Below are 22,321 nucleotides of genomic sequence, written 5' to 3'. Positions count from 1 at the left end.
AGCAAGAAGGCGGAGGAAAAAATAATATATGTATAGGTTTGAGCATCGCAATCGAAACATCTAAGTCGTAGCGCATATAGAGTGTCTAAGGAGAAAGGACCATTAAAAGGTGCTTTCTCTATGTTGATCTCAGACCATAGATGGCGGTTCCTCTCATGATTGAAGACCACATTGGATTTCAGCCAATGTGCCGCGAGGTTCTGGGGAACTGTTCCGAAACAGCAAGCGACTGTGTGCTCATAGACACAAGCATACCTCTTCCCGGTTCTTCGCGGAAGATGCCGACCTCGCGGCAAGGTGTTTGGTAATCTCCAACAGCCATTGCTATACGCATTTCACACTATACTCATGAAACAGTCCTCACTTCCAATTCATACCGCATCGTTTGTGAAAACACTTTTTATGTGAAGAACTCTTTCAATCAAGTTGACTGCGGAAAATCAGCCCCGTCCGGCCTCAGTTAGGGGTCATCAGGCAGTAGAAAAAGAATTCTTCGCTCACGCTATGATGCACTGAATAGCTCTGCCAATGACCACGCCTCTCGCGGCTACCGAGCATCACGGCGTAACTTGGACCGGTGATTGCCTGCACGTTCGTCGTCGGCATCTGACTGCCGTCCCCGATGACGCCATCAAAGAAGGTGAAGTTGACTGGAGAGCCGTCATACCAACGCCAGACCAGGTCGTCCCCTTGGGAGAGGCCCAGCGCGACCACATGGAAAAAGTCCGTGAGTAGCGACCCGGCAACCTGGTTCTCGGACCAGCTGTGGATCGTCAGCCGCCTAGAACGGTACAAGGTACTCTCGTCGGGCGAGAGACCGTGGTCAAAGACTTCGCAGATGTATTCACCTTCCTCAAATTCATAAATTGGCAGTGGGCTGTAGCACAGCCCAACCGGCCCACACTGTGCGTCAGCCACCAGCACAAAGTTGGGGTTGGAGTCCGGCACCTCGACTTCCACCTCCACAAACGGTATGATGAAGCAGTGAGGGTTGAGCGCTATGTGCATGCACGGCACGCTTCCACCATAGCGAAGGCACCGGGCCGCGCACTGCATAAGGTCAGTGGTCGGCGGCTGGACCGCTATGGCGGACGAGAAGGATAGGAAACGAGGCGACACCTCTATGGTCCTGGTGCGGACGACACAGCGCACAGCAGCCGCGCTCAGCAGCGCCAGAATAACAGTGGCCGCTCTTAGCCTCATATTTACCGGCAGAGTCGTTTGTTCAACGAGACGCAGCTCAGGGTCAGTTGAATCAACTTCAGCACGCCTCGAATCGTGCTAGAGAGGCTCTAGCTCAAATCTCTTCGTCGTCTGAACCGGTGTCTACGCGGTCCTAGCCTGGAGCGGTTCAAACGACGCACCTCGAAGGAAGTGGCGAGCCCAAGTGGGAATCCAGCCGTGTCTTCCGACCTGCATGTTGTACATGTCTCCACTAAAGTAAGCGGAGGGCAATAAGCACCTAAGTGCACCAGACTCAAAGGAAAGGGCTGGAAACCATACATTTGTAAAGCATACTGCTGTGCAAGGAAAACTACAAGAAATGTTGACCGAGTGAACAAAAATTGCCCTGTTTTGAAAGGACATTCGAGTAGTGGCTGCCGGAAAAGTACAGGGAACGAGTAAGCCAAGCAGCATCGTTTGACAGGTGATTTTTGTGAACGGTATCAACAACGACACCCATTATTTGGGAGCACAAATGCTGCACAGCCGATGGAAATCCCTTGGTCCATCGAAAAACAATTGCCGGGAGTCTCAAAATCTCCACCATATTATCATCGCATATCCTAGGAAGGGAGAAAGGACATAAATGACTGGTTTCGGCATCCTCAGCTGTGCAATGGAGCCAATTTTGCCGTGTGCTTGACTAAGCATATTTGACTTTTACCTTGATCAACTGTGCACGACAATAATGACAATAGAAGCAATTATGTAGTCTTGCATAATTTTTCCACCTATAGGATTATTTAAGTTATTTTAATTGCAGCCTACTAAAACATTTTGTACATCGATGGTAAAGTTAGGGCACAATAAAAACACTTTGGACATAAAAGTAACAGCGTTTGTTATTTTCATCTTTTCTTTCTTTCTTTCTTTTCTTTCTAAACCGAAAATTGTATTATTAAAATGCAAGTGAAGAAAGCCGAGCAGTTTAAACTATAAAGAATATCAATACAAAATGATTGTCGTAGCCATAATTTTCATTTAAGTCTAAAGGCTGCATCTATCATTAGCAGAACAAGTTATGCAAAGTAATTAATTAAGTGAATGCAGGATAGTCACATGTGATCCGCATAAGTACATACACATAGCACCACAATCGCAGCCCCCGCTTTCATATCTTCTTTCGTCCATATGTTCCATATCACAAGATATCCCAAAATAAGCATGTCAACATTTAGACAAATTTATTTCAGTGAATGATAGATCATAGCCAAGTCAAATGGTCAGCGCGAAAGTCATGCGTTTCGATTACAACGTCAGCTGTGAAAAAAAAACGAAGAAAACACAACACGTCTGAAGACTGAAATAGCCATTTAACATGAAACCTTGCCAGTTTTATTATGCATTCCAAAACTATGCCCATATTCAACAGAGAATAGTTATATTGTGCATTATGCAAATAACAGTCGAAGGACGAATGCAGTCGTTACAACAAGTACACTTCAGTCGCAGATTCACCTTTCGTTTACTTCGTTGCTTTGAAGAGGTGCATTCTTCGGATGGAATTGGAACAGTAGCTACTTGTAGCGCCCCTTGTTCGTCAAACGTTACTCCCTGGTCATGAAGCAGAGGACGCTCTGTTCTCGGCTCTCCATTGAATAGCTCTGCCAGTGACCTTCCTTATCCCCAGCGCCAAGCAGCACGGCGTAGCTTCGGCCGGTCGTTCCCTGGACGTTCGTCAGCGGCATCTGACTGCCGTCTCCGACCACGCCGTCAAAGAAGGTGAAGCTGACAGGTGAACCGTCGCTCCAGCGCCAGATGAGATCCTCGCCCTGGGACAGGCCGATTGCGACCGCCGTCTTTCCTTCACTGGCCAACATTCTGGTAGCTGCCGTGTTCTCCAGAAGATTATGGATCGAAACCAATCGTGAGCGGTAAAAACCAGAGGAATCAGAAGCGTTGTTTTCTTGCCGACATCTGTTCTCAGCTTCATCAAACGTAGAAACATTGTTGGCAGGTAAATAATAACAGCCGATGTCCGATGCGCAGGTGATGCTATACATGACACCGCTATTGTATGAGATTTTCCTACTAACCATGCGGGTTGACGGCGTCTTGATGAAACAGAACCAAGAGACCGATATCCCCATACAAAGAGGATTTCGCAGACAGCTGACAGCACATCGGTGTATAGCGAGTCGCCCCGGGGCACCGAACTCTCCAGTGGTTAAAGACAGCTTTATAATCCTAGAACGAATCTGGGGGCTAACGCAGCCGACACTGAACAGCCCAAGAGCGACGGCGACCAATACCAGCTTCATCTTCCACGAAAAAGCGCTCGATTCAGCAGAAGGAAGAACGCTTGAATTCTGCGTTGAACAACGCCTTGACCGAGGCTAAAGCGCGAATATTATCCGAGTCTGTACCAGCGCTGATGTTAACGGCTCCACAGTCGATGTGGGTCTGAGATCACAACTTCAGGGAAGTGACGAGCCCAGGAGGGCTTCACCCGCGGCTGCTTGCCTGCCTATTACCCCCTCCCGCCACTGGCAGCGAAGGAAAATAAGCACCCTTGTGCACCCGGTCCAAGGCTTGGAGCTGAAAACTACACATTTATAAAAGGCGTTCCGCTTACGGAAAGCCCCGGCAAATATTACAAAGTGTTGCGTTTACTGACCAAAAAGGTGAACAAAAATTGTTTTGTTTTGAAGTGGCTACAAGTGTGGGCTACAAGGTAACCACACAAGACGGAATATACGGAGCAGCATTATTCAGCGAGTGATTTTTTTTTTCTTGTGAGCGTCTTCAGACCTGGCACCTATTATTTGAAAGCGCTGCTGATGCTGTTTTGTTTGCCTACTGAAAACAAAAATGTAAAAATTACGGGACCTTGATTCTCGCAGTGTTTTTCACAACCCATCGTACATGTATGTGCTTCAACATCTGACACGACTGGTAAAAAGAACAGTACATTCTTGTCTTTAATCGGACTCCCTCCTCTTTTGTTCTTTAAGTATCAATTGTAAACATTCAAAAAGAAAGCAGCAGCTTGACTCAAAGCACATATTAAGGCAATCTACATCTTGGTTTAATTAATAATTAGATGAATGCCAACACTAAATAAAATGCGATGCAATACATTTTACATATATTTTTGTAGATGTGATGCGACGTTACAGCATCAATGTCAACAAGTCATGGACGATGCCACCTCAACTTCAAGAAAAAAGGCAAAACAAGTTAGCATGCTAAGCTAAGTCGTGCGGTTTAACATCAATACAGACGTGAACAATATCAACGAAGGCATGCTATGCCCCGGTGATAGTCTAGGCCTAGGGAATCGCCCATTAGTACCCCATGCGCAGTCACTAAAAGCCTTAGCATCACTACACAACAGCTGTATAACAGCCTCAGGGGATAAATACAGCGGTTAAAATGACTAGCTTTTCAGTAGCAGATGAAACATTCGCACGTCGCACTGCCCCCAGCCATCACTGAACATGTGCGGGCCTTGAAGAGCCACCGAAATATTGCTAGTCACTCGCAGTGCTTTTTGATCTCCAATCCTTATGGTTCAGTCAGGAAGCAGAGGACGCTCTGTTCACGGCTCTCCATTGAATAGCTCTGCCAGTGACCTTCCTTATCCCCAGCGCCAAGCAGCACGGCGTAGCTTCGGCCGGTCGTTCCCTGGACGTTCGTCAGCGGCATCCGACTGCCGTCCCCAACCACGCCGTCAAAGAAGGTGAAGCTGACAGGCGAACCGTCGCTCCAGCGCCAGATGAGGTCCTCGCCCTGCGATAGACCGATTGCGACCGCCGTCTTTCCCTTATTGGCCAGTATCATGGCAGCTGCCGTGTTCTGGATGAGATTGTGGATCGAAGGAAGTCGGGAGAGGTAATTAGCAGCCGTACCAAAAGCATTGGATACCTGCAGGCATTTGTTTTCCGCTTCGTGAAATGTGAACACCGTCTCTCGAGGTAAATAATAACAGCCAAGGTCCGGTGGGCACGTGAGGTTAAATAAATTAGATTCGATGCCTACGACGCTCCTGATGATTCTATATGGAAAAATCATAGGGAAGCAGTACGAAGAGGAGAATAATATTCTCATACAGAGCGGTTGTCGCATACACTTTGCAGCACATCTGAGACTCGTGGGTTGCGGCAGCGTTGCGGGTGAAGGAGAGCGTGATAGATTTATAATCCTCGAACGAATTTGGGGGCTGACACAGCAAACACTGAGTAGCGCAAGAGCGATGGCGATCGATCCCAGCTTCATCTTCGTCGGAAAAGAGCTCGATTCAGCAGGAGGTAGCCTAAAATCGGAGAAAGAGCAGTTTCAATAGACCTGGAACCTGGAGAGAACAAGCATTGACCGTGGCCACCTGGCGTTGAAGCAGCACTGATACGCGCGTTTACAAGACAGGGAGCGTCAGTAGACCCAAACGCGGTCAAGTGCTCGAATCAGTCAGCCCTCCCTTACTTCCAGCCGTAGCTACCCATTTGTAAGATTCCCCACAAATGGCGGCCGAAACAAATAGGCACCTCCGTCCGCTTGTCTTGCAAAAGGGCGCTGGGAAATACACATTTGTAGGGTGCGCTACCGCACACAGGAAATAGTCGAGCGGCTACTATTTACGAAGAATATGCCAGACATCACAATGAACGGGTACAAATTCATCCGTGCTTTGAATGCAGCCGTCGGGGGCAGTCTATGTAATATGCACTGCATTACAAGTTATTTGGGTCTTTGGGGCGCAATGTGATGAAAACAAACTGAAGGCGACCTGTCGATCGTCCACAGCTTAGAATTCGAGTTACTTTCCAAAGGCAACTCCTCCAGAAAACAGTCAACCCTTTTGCTAAGTCCACTTATCCGTCAAGAAATCCGTAGCTCCCACAAAGTGGGATGGTGCGCCAGCCACGCGGAAGCGTCCGCGACAGCAGGCAGCGGTCAGCAGCAGTCCACGCCGGCAGCAGCAGCGGCGCCGGTGGTAGTGCGGTCGCGTTATAATGCACGTGGGAGAGTTTTTGCCTGGTCTCCCGTTATCCCGGCGTCGGCGCTCGACCCACGGCCGCCGACCACGGAGCCAATTATGCTGCCGTGCTGCCGTCACGAAGCTCGCCACGAAGCTGGGACAGCTCGGCGCGGGGAAGGGCTGGGGGGCCCCAGTGGCAAGTTCGAGCGGAGGCTGCAGTGGTCAGTTCGGCAACCTCGAAAAAAAAACTGACAAAAAGGATGGAGCAATCAAAGGAGCGCTGCTTCTCAGGCAAGCCACTATCGCAAAGCTGTTAACAGATACGCAAGCCAACGATGATCTTCCTGATAGCATCAAGAATGAAAAATGTTGCATTATTGATCAACTGGATGACGAAAGTTTGATGCCTTTGCATGGCTCCAAACGCATCACAACCCATCGTTGGGCCGGTCTTACATCTTTTCGCGGAGCAGCTTTGAGGATAAACAACACGCCAGGGACCTTCTGCAGCTTAAGGCCACGTAAATATTTTCCGCTTCCCCTTCGAGCTGCCAGCAAACATAGAGACAATTAGCTATGCTATGCGTAACCAATCTCAGCGCAAACCTCACAACCAACTCCCTCCAGGAAAACACTGTAGCTGTACAAAAAGGGGCTATTGGTATATTCAGCCCAAATGAACACGACACAAACATACTATAGCAAGTATACATGTCTCAACCGAGACTGCCCTGCCAACGGGCCGCCACCCCTCCCCCCGCGCGGCGCAATGGTGTCCCCACCCACACTAGAAACCCTGTCGTGTGTGTCCTCCCCCGGAAAAAGTCCTAACTAGAAAAAAACCGGGGGACCTAGTTGGGGAAAAAACCACATTTTGTGGAAAAACCCATCTTTATTTAAGAGTGTGGTGCGTGTAAAAAAAAAAACCGCAAAAATGGTGGTGGGTGGGTGGGAAACGCAAAAACATTTCAGAGCGAGAACACTGCTGACTTGCGTCGGACCGGGCGGCTTAGAACAGAGTGACCGCGCAAATGCACTCAAACCCCGCGCCGTCACCGTCACGTGACACGAGTCGCTCCACCAATCAGAGGAGGCCGCCGCCTTAGCGGCCTTGCCGCCCGGGGGCGCAGGCGGCCGCCCGCCTGCCGCCGAACGCTGCTCGCAGAGGCCGGCCCGGCTCCGGGGCCGCCCCAGAGAAGACGCTCGTAGTGTCGCGGAAAAACCGGTTATATCTTGTCATATATAACCGGGCGTATTTTCCGCTTCCCCTTCGAGCTGCCAGCAAACATAGAGACAATTAGCTATGCTATGCGTAACCAATCTCAGCGCAAACCTCACAACCAACTCCCTCCAGGAAAACACTGTAGCTGTACAAAAAGGGGCTATTGGTATATTCAGCCCAAATGAACACGACACAAACATACTATAGCAAGTATACATGTCTCAACCGAGACTGCCCTGCCAACGGGCCGCCACCCCTCCCCCCGCGCGGCGCAATGGTGTCCCCACCCATTCAATACATCCACCCAGACACCAATGCGCCAAAATAAAACACCCCCTTCCCGAGACCAGCAGACCGAATGGGGGATACAAATTAACACAAAAGACCTATAGTCGCCGCCAGTGTCGAGACCAGTGGCGGAACCCACCCAAATACGTGCTTGGTTGAAGGAAGGTAATTATTTCCTCAACCTGGCCCGAAGCTTACCAGACACGCCACGATCCCTAAAACCTGCCAACATGGATGTGAGCGATATAGCGGTCACCAATGAAGAACAATATTACGGCATTTATACCGAAGCCCTTACAGCAGGACGAACAACCAGTAGCATTAGCCACTACTGCAATGATAGCCTCCACCAACTAAAGGCCCTAGATATACCCGCCGAAAAAAAAAAAACAACCATCCATGAGTTCTGAGGCATCTGACAACAGAAGCTGTATTTTCCTTTACCTTTAACCCTATGCACATGCCTGTCAGCGCGACCATTAATTTTCCCAGAACTTTTGAAGGGATTAGAACAGTATCAACGGAGGTCGTTGACAGCCGCCCAGCAAAAAAAAAGGGAGGGCTCTCAGCTCGCTCCAGGAATCAGCGCTCTAAGCCGCCGTAAGGACACCCGCGCTACCGAGCGTCCTAGTGGCAGCCACCTACGGGTAGACAAGCGAGCCGCCCCATGTCCGTTGTAGAAGGTGGAAGAATGGATCATCCCGGGCAGCACCCGAGGCCATGAGAAACGGCTTCCCCGGGCAGACTAGCGAGCTACTTTTTCTTTTATTATTGTTGTTGTTAATTATTATTGTTATTATTGTATTATTGTTATTATTGTTATTATTTTAGCGCCGCCCCTTAAAAAACATGGAAACCCATTGGTTGTTAAGCAACTGAAAACAGAGGCCGCAGCTACTGTTACGTGTACCTTAGCCCCTGTGCTACACGTGGCAATGATAATGACCATGAATGTTACCTAAAAACTTTGCAAGGGGTTAAAACAGTGACCACGAGACTATAGGTAATCAGGTCATAGATAGCCGACCAGCAAAAAGGGGAGAGCTCTCAGCGCGCGCCGGCATCAGCATTCTAAGCCTCCGGAATGACGCCTGCGCTATACCGGCGTCCTGGCGGTAGCCAGCTCCAGTACGTCCTCGGCAGACCAGACAGCTGCCCCGAGGCCGTTGTAGAAAGTGACGCCCCCGGGCAGACTAGCGAGCTGCCCCGAGGCCGTTGTAGGAGAGGACACCCCCGGGCAGACTAGCGAGCTGCCTCGGGGTCGTTGTAGAAGGGGATACCCCCAGGCAGACTAGCGAGCTGCCCCGGGGTCGTTGTAGAAGGGGACACCCCCGGGCAGACTAGCGAGCTGCCCCGGGGTCGTTGTAGAAACAGGCCACCCCTCCCCCCCCCGGGCAGACTAGCGAGCTGCCCCGGGGTCGTTGTAGAAGGGGACATCCCCCGGGCAGACTAGCGAGCTGCCCGGGGGTCGTTGTAGAAGGGGACACCCCCGAGCAGACTAGTGAGCTGCCCCGGGGGCGAGTTTCCTAAGTGTGGAACTGTCCATACCTAAGGTCTCTGATTGGCGTAAGCTTCGCCGAGATGACGTTACAGGCTGTGACGTCATGGCTCACAGTCGGCCGACCAATCGCTGCACGATTATAGGCTAGCGGCGCGCGGCACTAGCGCCCCTGGTTTTATTATGGGAAGTTGAGCAATACATTGAAATCTAATACGTAGCTTGTGTTGGGAACAATTACGTATTACTAAGGCGTCAATGTCTCACAAATTAATTCGTCCATGCTCCTCAAATTTTGCAAAGTGACCTTATATTGTGCGTCATAAGGTACTACGCTTCAAACAATCAGCACACAGCACCAGCCAGGCACTGTTACAAGTAGCGAGCAGTTAAGTGGCGGCAGGTGGCGCTACCATATCCAGCATCGGTCCAGATGGCGTCACTCACTATCCGCAGTATAGATCCGCACTACCTGCTAATAAAATAATAAATACCTAATAAATCCGTTAATAATCTCGCCAATAAATCTGCTAATAATAAATCCGCACTACCTGCTAATCTGTGTCCTATTGGTGTCAAACATCATTCAACGCCGACAGGCAGTATCACCAGCCGTAATACTGAAGATATTTACTCAATGCTGAAGCGAAACGCAGTGCACACTGCACAAACCCCACCGTCAAAACTCAAGCACCTCGTAGGAGATATGCTTCCAAGGTGGGCGAATGCACGAACGACAAGTGACAACTGAAATAACACCGGTTATGTATTCACGTAGAATAAGTTGCTTTTTCCCTAACTAGGGAACTCGCTAAAATTAAGACCGGCTAAATATTTACGCAGGATAACTGGCTCCGCCTCTTCGCCAACTTAAGGATGCGCCAATCCATGCACCTAGCCGCCAGCGCCAACTGATGACGTCACTCGAACGGGCGACGGTATGAATAGTTCCACACTTAGGAAACTCGCGCCCCGGGGTCGTTGTGGAAGGGGACATCCCCGGGCAGACTAGCGAGCTGCCACGGGGTCGTTGTAGAATGGGACACCCTCCGGGCAGACTAGCGAGCTCCACCCGGGACCTGCAGAATTGGGCATCCCAAGATTCTCCCGAATGTTCAGGGCAATTACCCGACCTGAATACCAAAAATACCCGTTTTTGAAATCTGATAGTATCCGCATCACCCGCCACGGGCAACAAGCTTGCCTTTCCACGAAGCTCGGGATTGATCAGGGACCAAATGACCGGCATACAGACGCTGTAAACAGGCCAATATGGGTATGAAGGTTGCCGTTGCTTCCTAGTTCGACACGTTTTGGAGGTGTTTACTGCCTCCAAACGCCGAGCTGGCTCAATGTCACCCATAGAAGGTACAGTAACTCACCCACCAACCAACCATAGGCAGGTCCTGAGTGACGTCAACCCTGATGCTGGCGAGGGGTACCCCGTACCAGTGTCCCAAAATTTGTTGATTTAGGTGGGAAACGACATCCAAATGCAAATCACTTTTCACTCGCCTCCATTTTCTAAGCCCATTTTCTACTCCCAATTTTACCAAGAAAAAGCATTTGCATGGATCGATAGCCATTTTACTTTCCACATAACAGCCTTGTATTAAATTTTGCTGTACATTCTTTTCCCACTCCTTTTAGGCCTTATCTGACCATCAATTTTCCACCCTTATCCCTTATTTGGTGAGTAATTTTAATAGACCCAGGAAACAGGGGGCAGCCCCCCCCCCAACCTGAGAGCCGAGGGGGCGGCGCCCCCTCGACATTGAGGCAGCGAGAAAGGATCTTCCCTCCCTTTTCCGGACTTCTTGTTTCCTTTATACACCTAAACATAAACACACGGCATTTTCCTTGCCATCTGAATGGTTTCCGCTATTACAGTATCGATTTGACATCCGCTGTCGTCATCCCGCTTTTGTTTGGGCCTGACCTTGGCCATAAGTTTGGCAGGCCAGATTTTATACTGCACCAGCTTGAGTCAACTTTGAGAAATACATAGCGTACAACTGTGGTAAAATCGTTGCTATAGGTACACAGTTTACCCGCTCCGGGTGTAAGGGAGGGGTGTGGGGCAATGAGTGCACTGACGTGGCGCCCTTGGAAGGCCGGTATGGGATTAAAAGCTCAGCGACACTAAGCGCTTGTATGGTGCCTTCGGTTATCGTTAGCATCCTCAGAATCACCGGCGTAGGGCCCTCAGAGCCGCCGGTAAGGGGCCTTAAGAGGCACTGGTGTGGGAATGTCATGCAGGTGCCGGTGTGGGCGCTAAGAGGTGCTAGTGTGATTCTCTCAGAGGCGCCGGTGAGGGTCCTTACAGGCGTTGCTGTGGGCCCTAATAGACGCTGGTGTGGAGCCGTTACAGACGGGTGTGGGGCCTGAGCTGCGGACGCGAACCCTCTACAAGCCGGCAGGGGGTTCTCACTTCTCAGTGACCGGCAAGAGGCCCTTAGGCCAGCAGAAGAAGTTCTGTGGGGTCCTTAGAGACCGGCATGGTACTATCAGACGCCGGTGGGGCCCTGAGAGCCACCGGACCGGTGTGGGGGGCCTCAGAAGTCACCAGTGGGTGGCCTTTAGATGCGCCGGTGTTGGGTAGGGATTTGGGTCCTCACTCTCAGAGTCGCCGATATAGGGCATTAATAGGCACTAGTGTAGGCACTCAGAGTTGGGGGTGTGAAACCCTTGCAGAGACACCGGTGTGGGCCCTCATAAGCGCCGACGAGGGCCCCCACAGTTGCCGTTATAGGGCTCTCAGAAAAATAATTGCGGGACCATCACAGGCGGGAAATGCCCCTAGAACTGGGCCCTCATAGGCCGGTAAGAACTTGCAGAGGCCAGTAAGGGGCCTTTGGAGACCACTGAAGGGCCCTTAAAAAGCACAAGAGGCCCTCAGAATCCGGCGTGGGGCCCTTAAAGAGATATCAGTGTGACAATTTAGGGTCCATGAGGTGCTCTAATGAGCCCCATGGGGCCCTTCTATATGGCCATTGTTAACCCCCAGTGGTTAAATGGCGCCGCAGGGCCCCTCTGACTCGAGGCTCCCTTTGAACCCGATGGGGAGGTGGGGTACGTGTCCCCTTAGACCCCTAGCTACGCCACCGTTTCATATGCATCATGTGAGGTATCTTATATGCTCTTATATGCTGGAACCAAATATCTCCTCAAAAATGCCGATATCGCCCATGCCCAAGCGTTCAATATCCACCCTATCGGGTCGCCTAGAACCTCCATTAACAGGTATGTATCGGGCCCCGTACATGGAATAACGTACCTTTCAAAACCCCGGCCAGCTTGGCCTATACCTGACGATGTCCCGTAAGACCTGCTAGGCAGTACCACTGGAGCAAGATGAGCTGGGAGGGGTCGGAACTCCCTCAGCTGACGTGGGAGCTGTGAAGAAATCCTCCAGCGGCCAAAGAAGACTCTGGCAAAGCGGGCCGGCCCCGCCGAGTGTGCCGATCCGTCGCCGTTCAGAGTCGGATGCCAACCACCAAGCCATGGAAAAAAACAGAATGTGTCACATAACCATTTTTAGCCGAAATCTCGTATCAAAAGGGGCTATATACGAGTATACTGGAGCCATTTATCTGACAATGCGTGTGATGACATATCGGCAGGATATGCATATTGCAGATGTCGCTTATGCATGCCTTGGCAATGCTCTATTGACCAACGACAAGAAAGGCACCTCACTCTGGAAAAAAAAAAACCGATTTACAAACGCCACTACCATAAAAAACGAAACTCAGTTAACTCGTACCTCAATGCAGAGTGAGAGCCACACAATCACGGGCTACCCTAAAACTGCATCCTAGAGAATGGCATACCTACTGCAGCCTTTAAACATGGGTGTGAAAACTTCCTCTGGGTAATAGCCTGTAACTTACTAGGCTATCGCTAATGCATCCCAAAACCACCTTACATAATTCCCCATCTAATCCATAAATATCCTAGTCCGCCGAGACTTATCACACCCAAACTGGGTTCCACTGTACCACCTCTGTACCTCTGTATCACCCACTAAACCTTTCATTCCAACCTATCAACACCAGATAACAATACCATCTTAGACAAATACCATTGCATTGGTTATCCTTACAATGAACTCCATTTACCCTCTCAAGTCTCACCCGGTAGTTGGTACCCTTGTTATCAACAATCTCTAACCCACTAATGAAAACCCCGCTCGGACACGCTCGGACAGAGCCAACATCACCAGCAGCTCATTCTCCACGGGGTACGCCCACCTGGCACACCTTACGCCAGTAACCGTTCACCTGTATGGGAACCACAGTTCAACCAACACCAGGTACCACAAACGGCAATTCTACCAACTCTCTGCACAACCACCGGCCAACACAACGTGGCCACCAAACCCTACGCCGGCCAGGCCGTGCACTCTGAGCTGCTACACCGAGAAAGCATGAGCTGATTTCACTCACACGGAGTGTAGAATGGCAAAGTCCGGCGCTCCGTTCCAGGGAAGAAACAAAAAGCAGTTACAGCTATGTTACACCTAGCAAATACCTACACTCAATCTCCCAAAATCCGAAAAACACACCAAACCTATTTCTACCAGCAGTCCAAGTTTCGTTGTTTCATCTAACCTTCAAAGAACCTATAATACCGGGCATTTGCCGACCCATTGCTCATCGACCCTCTTCTTACCGTGATAGCATAACATAAGCACAAAAATAACCAAACCTCATGCCGAAAATGGGAAAAAAATCAGACAGAAAGAACAAACCAGTAAAAAATAAACATAAAAACCCCGAAAGGAAAAAACATCCTCGTCAATCAATATCACATTGATATAAAACCGAACTTATACTTCCCTTGATGTCTTCCAGTTTCCACTGAACACGACCACAGTAAACGCAAAAACATTTCAGAGCGAGAACACTGCTGACTTGCGTCGGACCGGGCGGCTTAGAACAGAGTGACCGCGCAAATGCACTCAAACCCCGCGCCGTCACCGTCACGTGACACGAGTCGCTCCACCAATCAGAGGAGGCCGCCGCCTTAGCGGCCTTGCCGCCCGGGGGCGCAGGCGGCCGCCCGCCTGCCGCCGAACGCTGCTCGCAGAGGCCGGCCCGGCTCCGGGGCCGCCCCAGAGAAGACGCTCGTAGTGTCGCGGAAAAACCGGTTATATCTTGTCATATATAACCGGGCGTATTTGACATGTTCATCAATTAGCATTTTCCTAAATCCATCACCAAGCCATGGCAGAGTATGAAAACTGCGGACCACGATGCATTAGCAAACAAAATAATCATCCACATCATCATCAACCGACAATGGCGTCGGAGCTGGTCAATGTGAAGGTCAATATTATGTCTGTCTGCGGTTTCCCTTGTCAATCTGTCAATCATAAAAATTGGAGTCATAAATCAAAGGAAACAGACGTAAAATGGTCCAGCCGCTAGTCATCGCGTCATGATAAGAAAATTGAGCGAGTCAATCGCTTCAAATGGAGCAATCAAGGGGTCCAATCAGTTAAATGGTCCGAGTACACATGAAACGCTAAGTGCAGCCAGGTGTGGCATAACATGACCCGCGAAACTCACGACGAAACTGAAACCATCTAGGTGTATCGATTGAGCAACGAAGGGTCTGCTGAAACTGCCTGAGCATTGGATAACGGATTTTCGTTCACAAGGTACCGTCCCATATAGCACTTTCTAAATATTGAACTTATTATCACTGAGTCACCGAATCAGCAGCTTGCATCGAGCATAAGCCACATCAGCGAATAGTATCGTGTTGTATTGCTTTTTTCGACAATGCTACCATTCCTAGGTATATTCACATTCGTCTCCCGTACAACCTCCCAAGTGGCATATCATTTAAATACCGTGCAGCTTTCTGCTCTTCAACCTTCCGGGCAATGTCCACCTTCGAGTTCACTGTGAACGCCATCAGAAATAAGCAGTACTCACAAACATCACCAGGAGCTAGTGTTTGGTGGTCATCGACTAGTAACCGACGTCCGTAGGATCGGGCCCAGCTGGACACGGTCGGACACCGCTCAGCGGAACCAATACGTTCGACACAGATCCCGCGGCCGGAGGATCCTCCCGACCGGGTCACGGCGTGTCCAGGTTCTCACGTGCCGGTGGGCGCGGCCGGGCGGCACTGGCGGCCACCGAATCCAGTCCACGTACCAGGAGAGTGTAGGCACTTTGAGACGACTGTCCTCCTCCTCAATAAGCGAGATACTACCGGGGTTTTCCAACATCACAGAAATAAAAAATGTGGTTATATGTGTCCGTCGTGACCAAACGTTCAGCACGAACTAAGTGACATGTCGGTTACATGTAATGATGTTTCATTGTGTTGAATGGATTGAAATTACGATGAATGGAGCAGCATTTACATGAACCAAATCACTGTCTACCTATGGACCTGTTTCCACACATCACACACAAAGTGCAGCCAGGTACGCAAGGTTACGGTCGTTTCAGCTGAGCATCACGTAACACCGTCACGGCGTGACCATAACGTGGCGCGATGTGGCATTCGTGATCCCCCCCCCCCCCCGGTCGCCCTAGTTGCCAAACAATACCGTCCACCCCTAGTTTAGACACATGACTATTGGGTAGTGTGTTTATGTTTCGGTGACCAGGTAGTCCGATGAACTACCAGGTGATTTGATGCCAAATTGCGCGCACAGCTGGGTGACATTAGTTAGGGCTGATGGCTACCTGAACTCGTGTCTAGCTCTTCCGAACTAGCTAATTTTAGCTCTCCGAGATTGCTCTATCCACATTCAATAAAATTACCTAGCATGCAAACGATAAGGAAATTTAGTCTGTAACAGCTGTACACGCTTAATTTCTGTTGATACGGTTCAGTGACTCTGACAAGTTCCGGCCATTCACGTCGCATCGATTGCACAGAGATTAGATTCAATGCCGGCGTTATAATTATCTACACTTGCTGAAAAGTAAAGACACAACAGATATCATGGAAACCAGTGGCACTCGCCTGCATTTCACCACCCTCTTGAGTTACCTATAATCATCCGCCATAATCTTACAAACGGTATAACGATGGTGCAATGTAATGACAAAAGGAAGGTTTTGTAAATAATGATAAAACAGGATACAAAATGAAGGGCTAAAAGGAATAGAAAACGCAGTGGCTAATGCTACACTTGCAATGATGCTAGTAACAGCTTTAGCCTTCAAATACCCGTTTCCCACACATATGCGGACCAATTTCACCCAGGACACATTACGACCAGATCAGCGTCAGCAAAATGACTGGAAAGCCAAAGACTTCCGTCGTTCATCACACTGCATTTCACCTAAACACCGCTGAGAATGAATCAACTTTGGCGAAATATAGACGTCTCGTAATGGTAAGAGACATGTCAGCACCGGCGATGAGAAGGAAATTGGCATGATTCGAGCTTCAGTGGGCATCAACGCCGATGTTATGCAGTAACTGGTCATGACTAATGCACAATGATGCACTTGAAGTGAGCTGTAAAGGAGCCACAGCCCATTGAGCGGGCGTTGACGTGGCTAGGGAATTCCCACACTGATACCAGACTGGTGATGAAAATGATGGATTCGTGAGAGTGAATAAGATTGACGGCAATACCGGTGATCAAAGTTTCATGTGCGTGGAAAGCAAACGTCATTGTAAGAAAATGTACCAGAGGAAGACTCACTACGCTGGCAATTCAAGGGAAGTATGAACTTCAAAAATGACGTCCGTTGCTTATCAGACATGGGTAAATGAGAAAGTTACAGTCACAGGCCACAGCACAGCTTTCTTTAGACGAACTGACTTTTTGATACCGTTGGCATATCTGACTTTTTGATACCGTTGGCATACCACTATAAATTAACCTTGTCAGTATTTCTGAAGATAAAATCCATAAAATTGAGAAGCCTTTTGATTATCAATGCATCACGCCCACCAACCTGGTGCGCTTTTGTCCATTTTAAAATTTCACAATCGATAAGAACCCGTTGCACAATGCACAGTCCACAGGAATGAACCTTGTGAAGCTGGATGTAGCCTATGCGGCTATACACCTTGCCATCATCACCTCGCGAACAAAACTGGAACCTCTCGTTCCATCTGACGCCGCTAGAGCACCACTCCTCCCGGCGTGACGAGCCCAGCAAAGCGTCACGAGGCGCACTGACTGTAACGGTGTGATACGACGCAGCCGAGAAACAATGGCGGAAGTCAGCCGTGCACTCAATCACGAATTTCGTTAGGTAACTCTCAGCAACTCGTAACACTTGTTTCAAAACGCCACAGGTGGCACGGTATGTTTGACGAGGCGTCACACAGTGCGGGAATGCGCTAGTGATGACACCTCATCCATACCGAGAGACAAGTATCTGACGTCATGCCTATGCCAGCTAGTCAACTGAGTAGCTCGTCATTTCTCGAATACGCTTTTCTCACTAAAACTATCAACCACAGTCCATAGCCAATCGGTTCAATACCCAGTGTTGCGTCCCTGGCTGCACTTCAGTGTCTCACCAAGATCGCTAAAGCCCATTCACCATCACCATCTGATAAATTATCGTCGTCTTCTCATTCCTCCAACCAGTGATTAGGACAGTGTATGAATATCGTAACGGTGCATCTCCGTTCAACATTTTTTGCGAGTTTTATGTCACTTCACATCTCAGATTGTTGAAAATTCCCATTTACCACCACCATAACGTAAAGCAAAGACACCGACTGATTTCAATCAAGCAAAACGGCATCCCTCCACGTCTGAGTGAGTCCACACCAACAGGATCTATTCTCTCCCCTTTTTCCCTCCCCTCAGGGTACTCACCGCCGAGCGTCGCTGCGCCTTGGTCTTCTCCAGGCCTCGGTTGGCCGCCTCGTACTCCATCATCAGCCCAGTTCGCCGGTACAGCATGTCAGCCTCTGATCGCACGTACCGCGCGTGCAGCTCCAGGGTCTGGCCTAGGGTGCCGTCCGCACTGGCCGTGCTGAGGTCGACGCCGCGCTGGAAACGTGGGGGTAGGGTCAGACTACAGACTATGGCCGTAATGGACTGTACTGGACACACCGTACTGGACATTGAAGTTATGAGCATTAAGTACGGGCATTAAGCAGGGGCGAAGACAGAACTGAACGATAGCAATGCTCTGTAAGTTTATTAATATCAATAGTTCATATCATTGGATAATAATTATACTATTCCGACCAAAAGCGAAGAACAAAAAAAAAACGTAGCTCTAAATTATAGTATCCTCCTCACCTTATATTCCTGCAGAGCGCCCGAGAACCGGACGTTGAGCTTGTGGTAGAGCCCGTTCCAGCCCTCATTACTACCAACGCCGATATTCAAAGCCGTCGCTAGGTGGTTGATTTGATTTGATAGTCCTGTGAGATAACAACACGATTAAAACGAGTAGGTACACTGCGAAAATGCGGTAACAAGTTTATAAAAAGTTATCTCTGAAAGTTAGCACTTAGCTGAGCCGAATATACAACCATTCGTTTGCTGTCAAAAATGAACAGAGCTTCAAACAGCTCCAGAGGTCTATGTGTAGACTAATAAAATCGCAACCATCAAAATAAAATCACAAATTACTACACATTCGTTACGTACTCTGTTGCGCGAAGACCACTGCGCTGAACGCCTCAGCCGCCCGCTGCAGCGCCGGTTCATACTCGTTCAGTTTGACTCGCTCGCGCTGGAAGAACTCGTCACAGTCGGGATGGGTGGCTCGCGAGCCGGTCAGGCCGTCCTGCAGTCGGGTGAGCAGAGAGCGACGCACCAGGGTGCGCACGGGCGCCTCGCCGGCGGCCAGGAACGACTCCAGGGCCGGGTCACGGCCCAGTACCTCGTGACGGAGCAGCAGGCGAAGGTACCTGGGGAGGGGAGGAGGGCTGGTTGGTGTGGGCCGGAACGTGTCTGGTTGGTTTATGGTGCATGAAAGCCATGCCTAAGTAGCGACATTGCTGAAATTATTGATAACTATAAGTTTTCGTCTTTTACGTTCAGTTGTCTTGCAGACACTGCGTGGCATTTGGTGCATTATGGCGATATACAATGTGGCGATGGTTACCACGAGAGCTGCCAATAAATAACGGCATTCATCCTATCATGATGCACCATGTGATTCTCAAATCCTGCTTTTGATGCAGGCTATGATAAGCAGTACGTCCACAGATAACAGTAGTACTGTTATCTGTGGTACGTCTTAAGTGGTATTTTCGGGACAACATTTCCGCACTAGCCATGCTTTAATTTTCCTCCTCGCAAGTCGCAACATATCAATTTCCGATCCACTATATTCCAATTTTATAGTGCTCTCAACAGAAAAAGAGAGTAGTATCCAGCATGCCACTTGACACACATCTTGTCATAAACAGCGTCAGTAGACATATGTGACGTTAGCTCCAATTGACCAATAGCTCCAGTTCCCAGAGGTCAAATAGCTCCACCAAAATAAAATATGAGTCAACTAATCGCATCTGACAGCCTGCCGACAAATTGAACAGCTGACTGACAGATAATGACGGTGTCGCGATCCACGAGCACATTACAGTGACATTACACACTCTGATCCGTCACCGCTCACCACATCGGACACGCAATGCCCCGTGACCCAAACACACACCGTCCCACGCCTGAAGGGGTCACGACCTAACGCACCCTCCCCGTGACTTCGTAACCTTCCAATCACCAGAGCTACCAGTGTCAGCGATTTGCATGAGCGGGTTGACATCATCGGTAGTCGCCCATGTGTTCGAATTAACGCCAGCCGCCACGGCTGCGTGAGGGGGGGGCGTCTGTGTGTCAACAATAGGACAGTACTCAGTAGTCCCCTCTCCAGCTTACACCATCCGCAGGGACGGGGAGGGCTTTCACTGCGTAAAACGGGGCGCGCCCGTGGACCAGCGTCAGTGTTCGATCGCCGCTCGTTAGGAGGACACCAGGATGGTCCGGTCGTCGTTCAGTGTGCTGGCGGTGCTTCTGCTGCTGGCGACCGCCTGCGGTTCTGTGTCTGCCTACCGGGGACGCGACTACACCGCCCGCTACCAGGCCAGGAGCTCAGCGGCGGTAGGAACCACTGCCGACGCTCCTGCAGCAGCCGCGCGGTCCACTGACGCCGGCCGGCAGTCGCGGTTCTTCAATCCCTTCAACATCTTCACTCTGGTCAAGATAGAGAACTTCGTCTGCGCCGCCAGCAACGGAAACAACGGCACCTGTTATACAGCCTCAGAATGCACCAATCTGGGCGGAGTGGCGTCCGGCACCTGCGCTAAGGGCTACGGCGTCTGCTGCGTCTTCACCAAGACCTGCGGCGAGACGACACGACTCAACAACACCTACTTCGTCAACGAGAACTACCCGGGATCGTTTGACAGCACAGGCAGCTGTCAACTGACCGTCCAGAAACTCAGCAACAACATATGCCAGCTGCGGCTCGACTTTGACTCGTTCGTGATCGCGCAGCCCGAGCCCAACAATCATCTCTGTCAGAATGATCAGTTTACGGTCAGCGGTGCGGCACCTGTGCCAACCATCTGTGGTATCAACACCGGCAACCACATGTATGTGGACGCCGGCACCGCCAGCGCCGACACACCGATCACGCTATCGTTCGTCACCACAGGCGGCAGCTTCAGCCGCAGCTGGAAGGTGCGAGTCTCGCAGATTCCGTGCAACACTATCTACACAGCAGAGAGCAGCTGTCTGCAGTACTTCACCGGCATCCAGGGCACCATCAAGTCCTACAACTTCGACTTCCAGAATGGCGCGCAGCTCTCCAACCAGGACTACACGTCCTGTGTGCGCATGGAGCGTAACTTCTGCGGTATTCAATACACACCGTGCGGCGAGCCGGGCACCACTAGGGAGATGTCCTTCAAACTGAACGGCGCAGAGGGTGACTCCATCACCGCGCAGGCGGGCGCGGCCTGCGACAAAGACTGGCTCATCATCCCGTGTGCCACCGACAACGTCAACCAGCCTCTGACTGAAATGAGCGACGGTAACGTGTGCGTGGACCGGCTGTGCGGCGACCGCTTCCACACCCTGGCAGGCACCAACACGTCGGACGCCGTCTACAGCTTCATGAAGCCGTTCCGTCTCTACTATCACACGGACGCACAGGAGGGCAGCTCTGAGACGCCTGACAGCGGCAACACGGGATTCTGCCTCAACTATGTCCAGCAGCCGTGCACCGCGTAGGAAGCACGTCGTGGGATCGGAGATAAGGCCCAGAACAGATCAAAATGGGTCAAAAGAAGTGACAGTAGCGATGCTGTTCGCCATGATGGCTTATCTAAGAACCACGAGGGTTACGATGACGTAAAGAGGAGACAAAAGACGGAAACAAATCCCCAGATTTTCAACACCGAACAAGCATGACAGTCGCATTGAAGAGCAGACAAAATCAAATTAGTAATGACTGACGAAGTATTGTGTCAACAGGCAGGGTATAGTCGTGAGTCGTGTTGTTTTGTGTAGGGTGTGCGGATGATTGTCAGTGGCAAGATGAATTCACTTATTGTTCGATGTTCACTGTATTTGTTGTTGAGCTTGTTACTATGAAATACACATGAGCATGTGCATGGACCACTGTTTATCATGACGTGGTATGCGATATCCAACGAGCTGCATCATTCAAATGGCGTAAGGGTACAATATGGTAGGTAAAATGCTAGTTGGACGACACGGTCCAATAACGTCACGTGGCGTCACAAGTGATGTCATTAAACACGGAACCGACCAACAGCGGCGTATTTAGAAAATCACGAAGGGGGGGGGCCAAGGGTTTGGAGGGCGCCACCTCACCCAAGGAGGGCGCCATACGGTCGCGAGATAAAAAATCGCTCAGCGGGGGGGGGGGGGTTGGGAGGCGTTTTTTACCATGCCACCAGTTTTTTTTTTGCGTAACCTCGTATAGGTCGTGCTGCATTGATTTTGCATCGTGTGTATTCTTTATACTCCAGGTCACAAAAGGTCAAGTGTTCTTGAAATGCTGCGCCGAAGGCGCGCGAAATTTTTGAAATTCCTCCGCTTTTTAGGCACGCCTTTTATACGATCACCGTTCAAAGCTCCTCTCGCTCTTTTACCAAATTTGAAGTTGTAAAAAATACCTAAGGTTTGGTCGGGCCGCTGCCACACAAACTGTATAGAAAGCTTGGCTCATGGGTGTCGATG

The 22,321-nt window shown here is 50.2% G+C and overlaps 1 protein-coding gene across 2 annotated transcripts in view; it reads right to left on the bottom strand.

Annotated features, from left to right (window-relative positions):
• LOC122385830 (sorting nexin-32-like) overlaps window positions 1–22,321 on the bottom strand; it is a 54,811-nt gene that overhangs the window by 25,266 nt on the left and 7,224 nt on the right. For both annotated transcript variants that reach the window (XM_043374408.1, XM_043374407.1), the window contains exons 5-7: window positions 18,755–19,017; window positions 18,401–18,525; window positions 17,969–18,145 (exon numbers count right to left, since the gene is read on the bottom strand). In XM_043374408.1, the coding sequence (XP_043230343.1) occupies window positions 17,969–18,145; window positions 18,401–18,525; window positions 18,755–19,017 (565 nt within the window). The remainder of the gene's footprint in view (window positions 1–17,968; window positions 18,146–18,400; window positions 18,526–18,754; window positions 19,018–22,321) is intronic.

This window comes from Amphibalanus amphitrite, unplaced genomic scaffold (genome assembly GCF_019059575.1).
Source record: "Amphibalanus amphitrite isolate SeventyFive unplaced genomic scaffold, NRLGWU_Aamphi_draft 000232F_arrow, whole genome shotgun sequence".
Lineage (NCBI taxonomy): Eukaryota > Metazoa > Arthropoda > Thecostraca > Balanomorpha > Balanidae > Amphibalanus > Amphibalanus amphitrite.
Note: the sequence above shows the minus strand (reverse complement) of the source record. Positions and strands in the feature narration are given on the sequence as shown.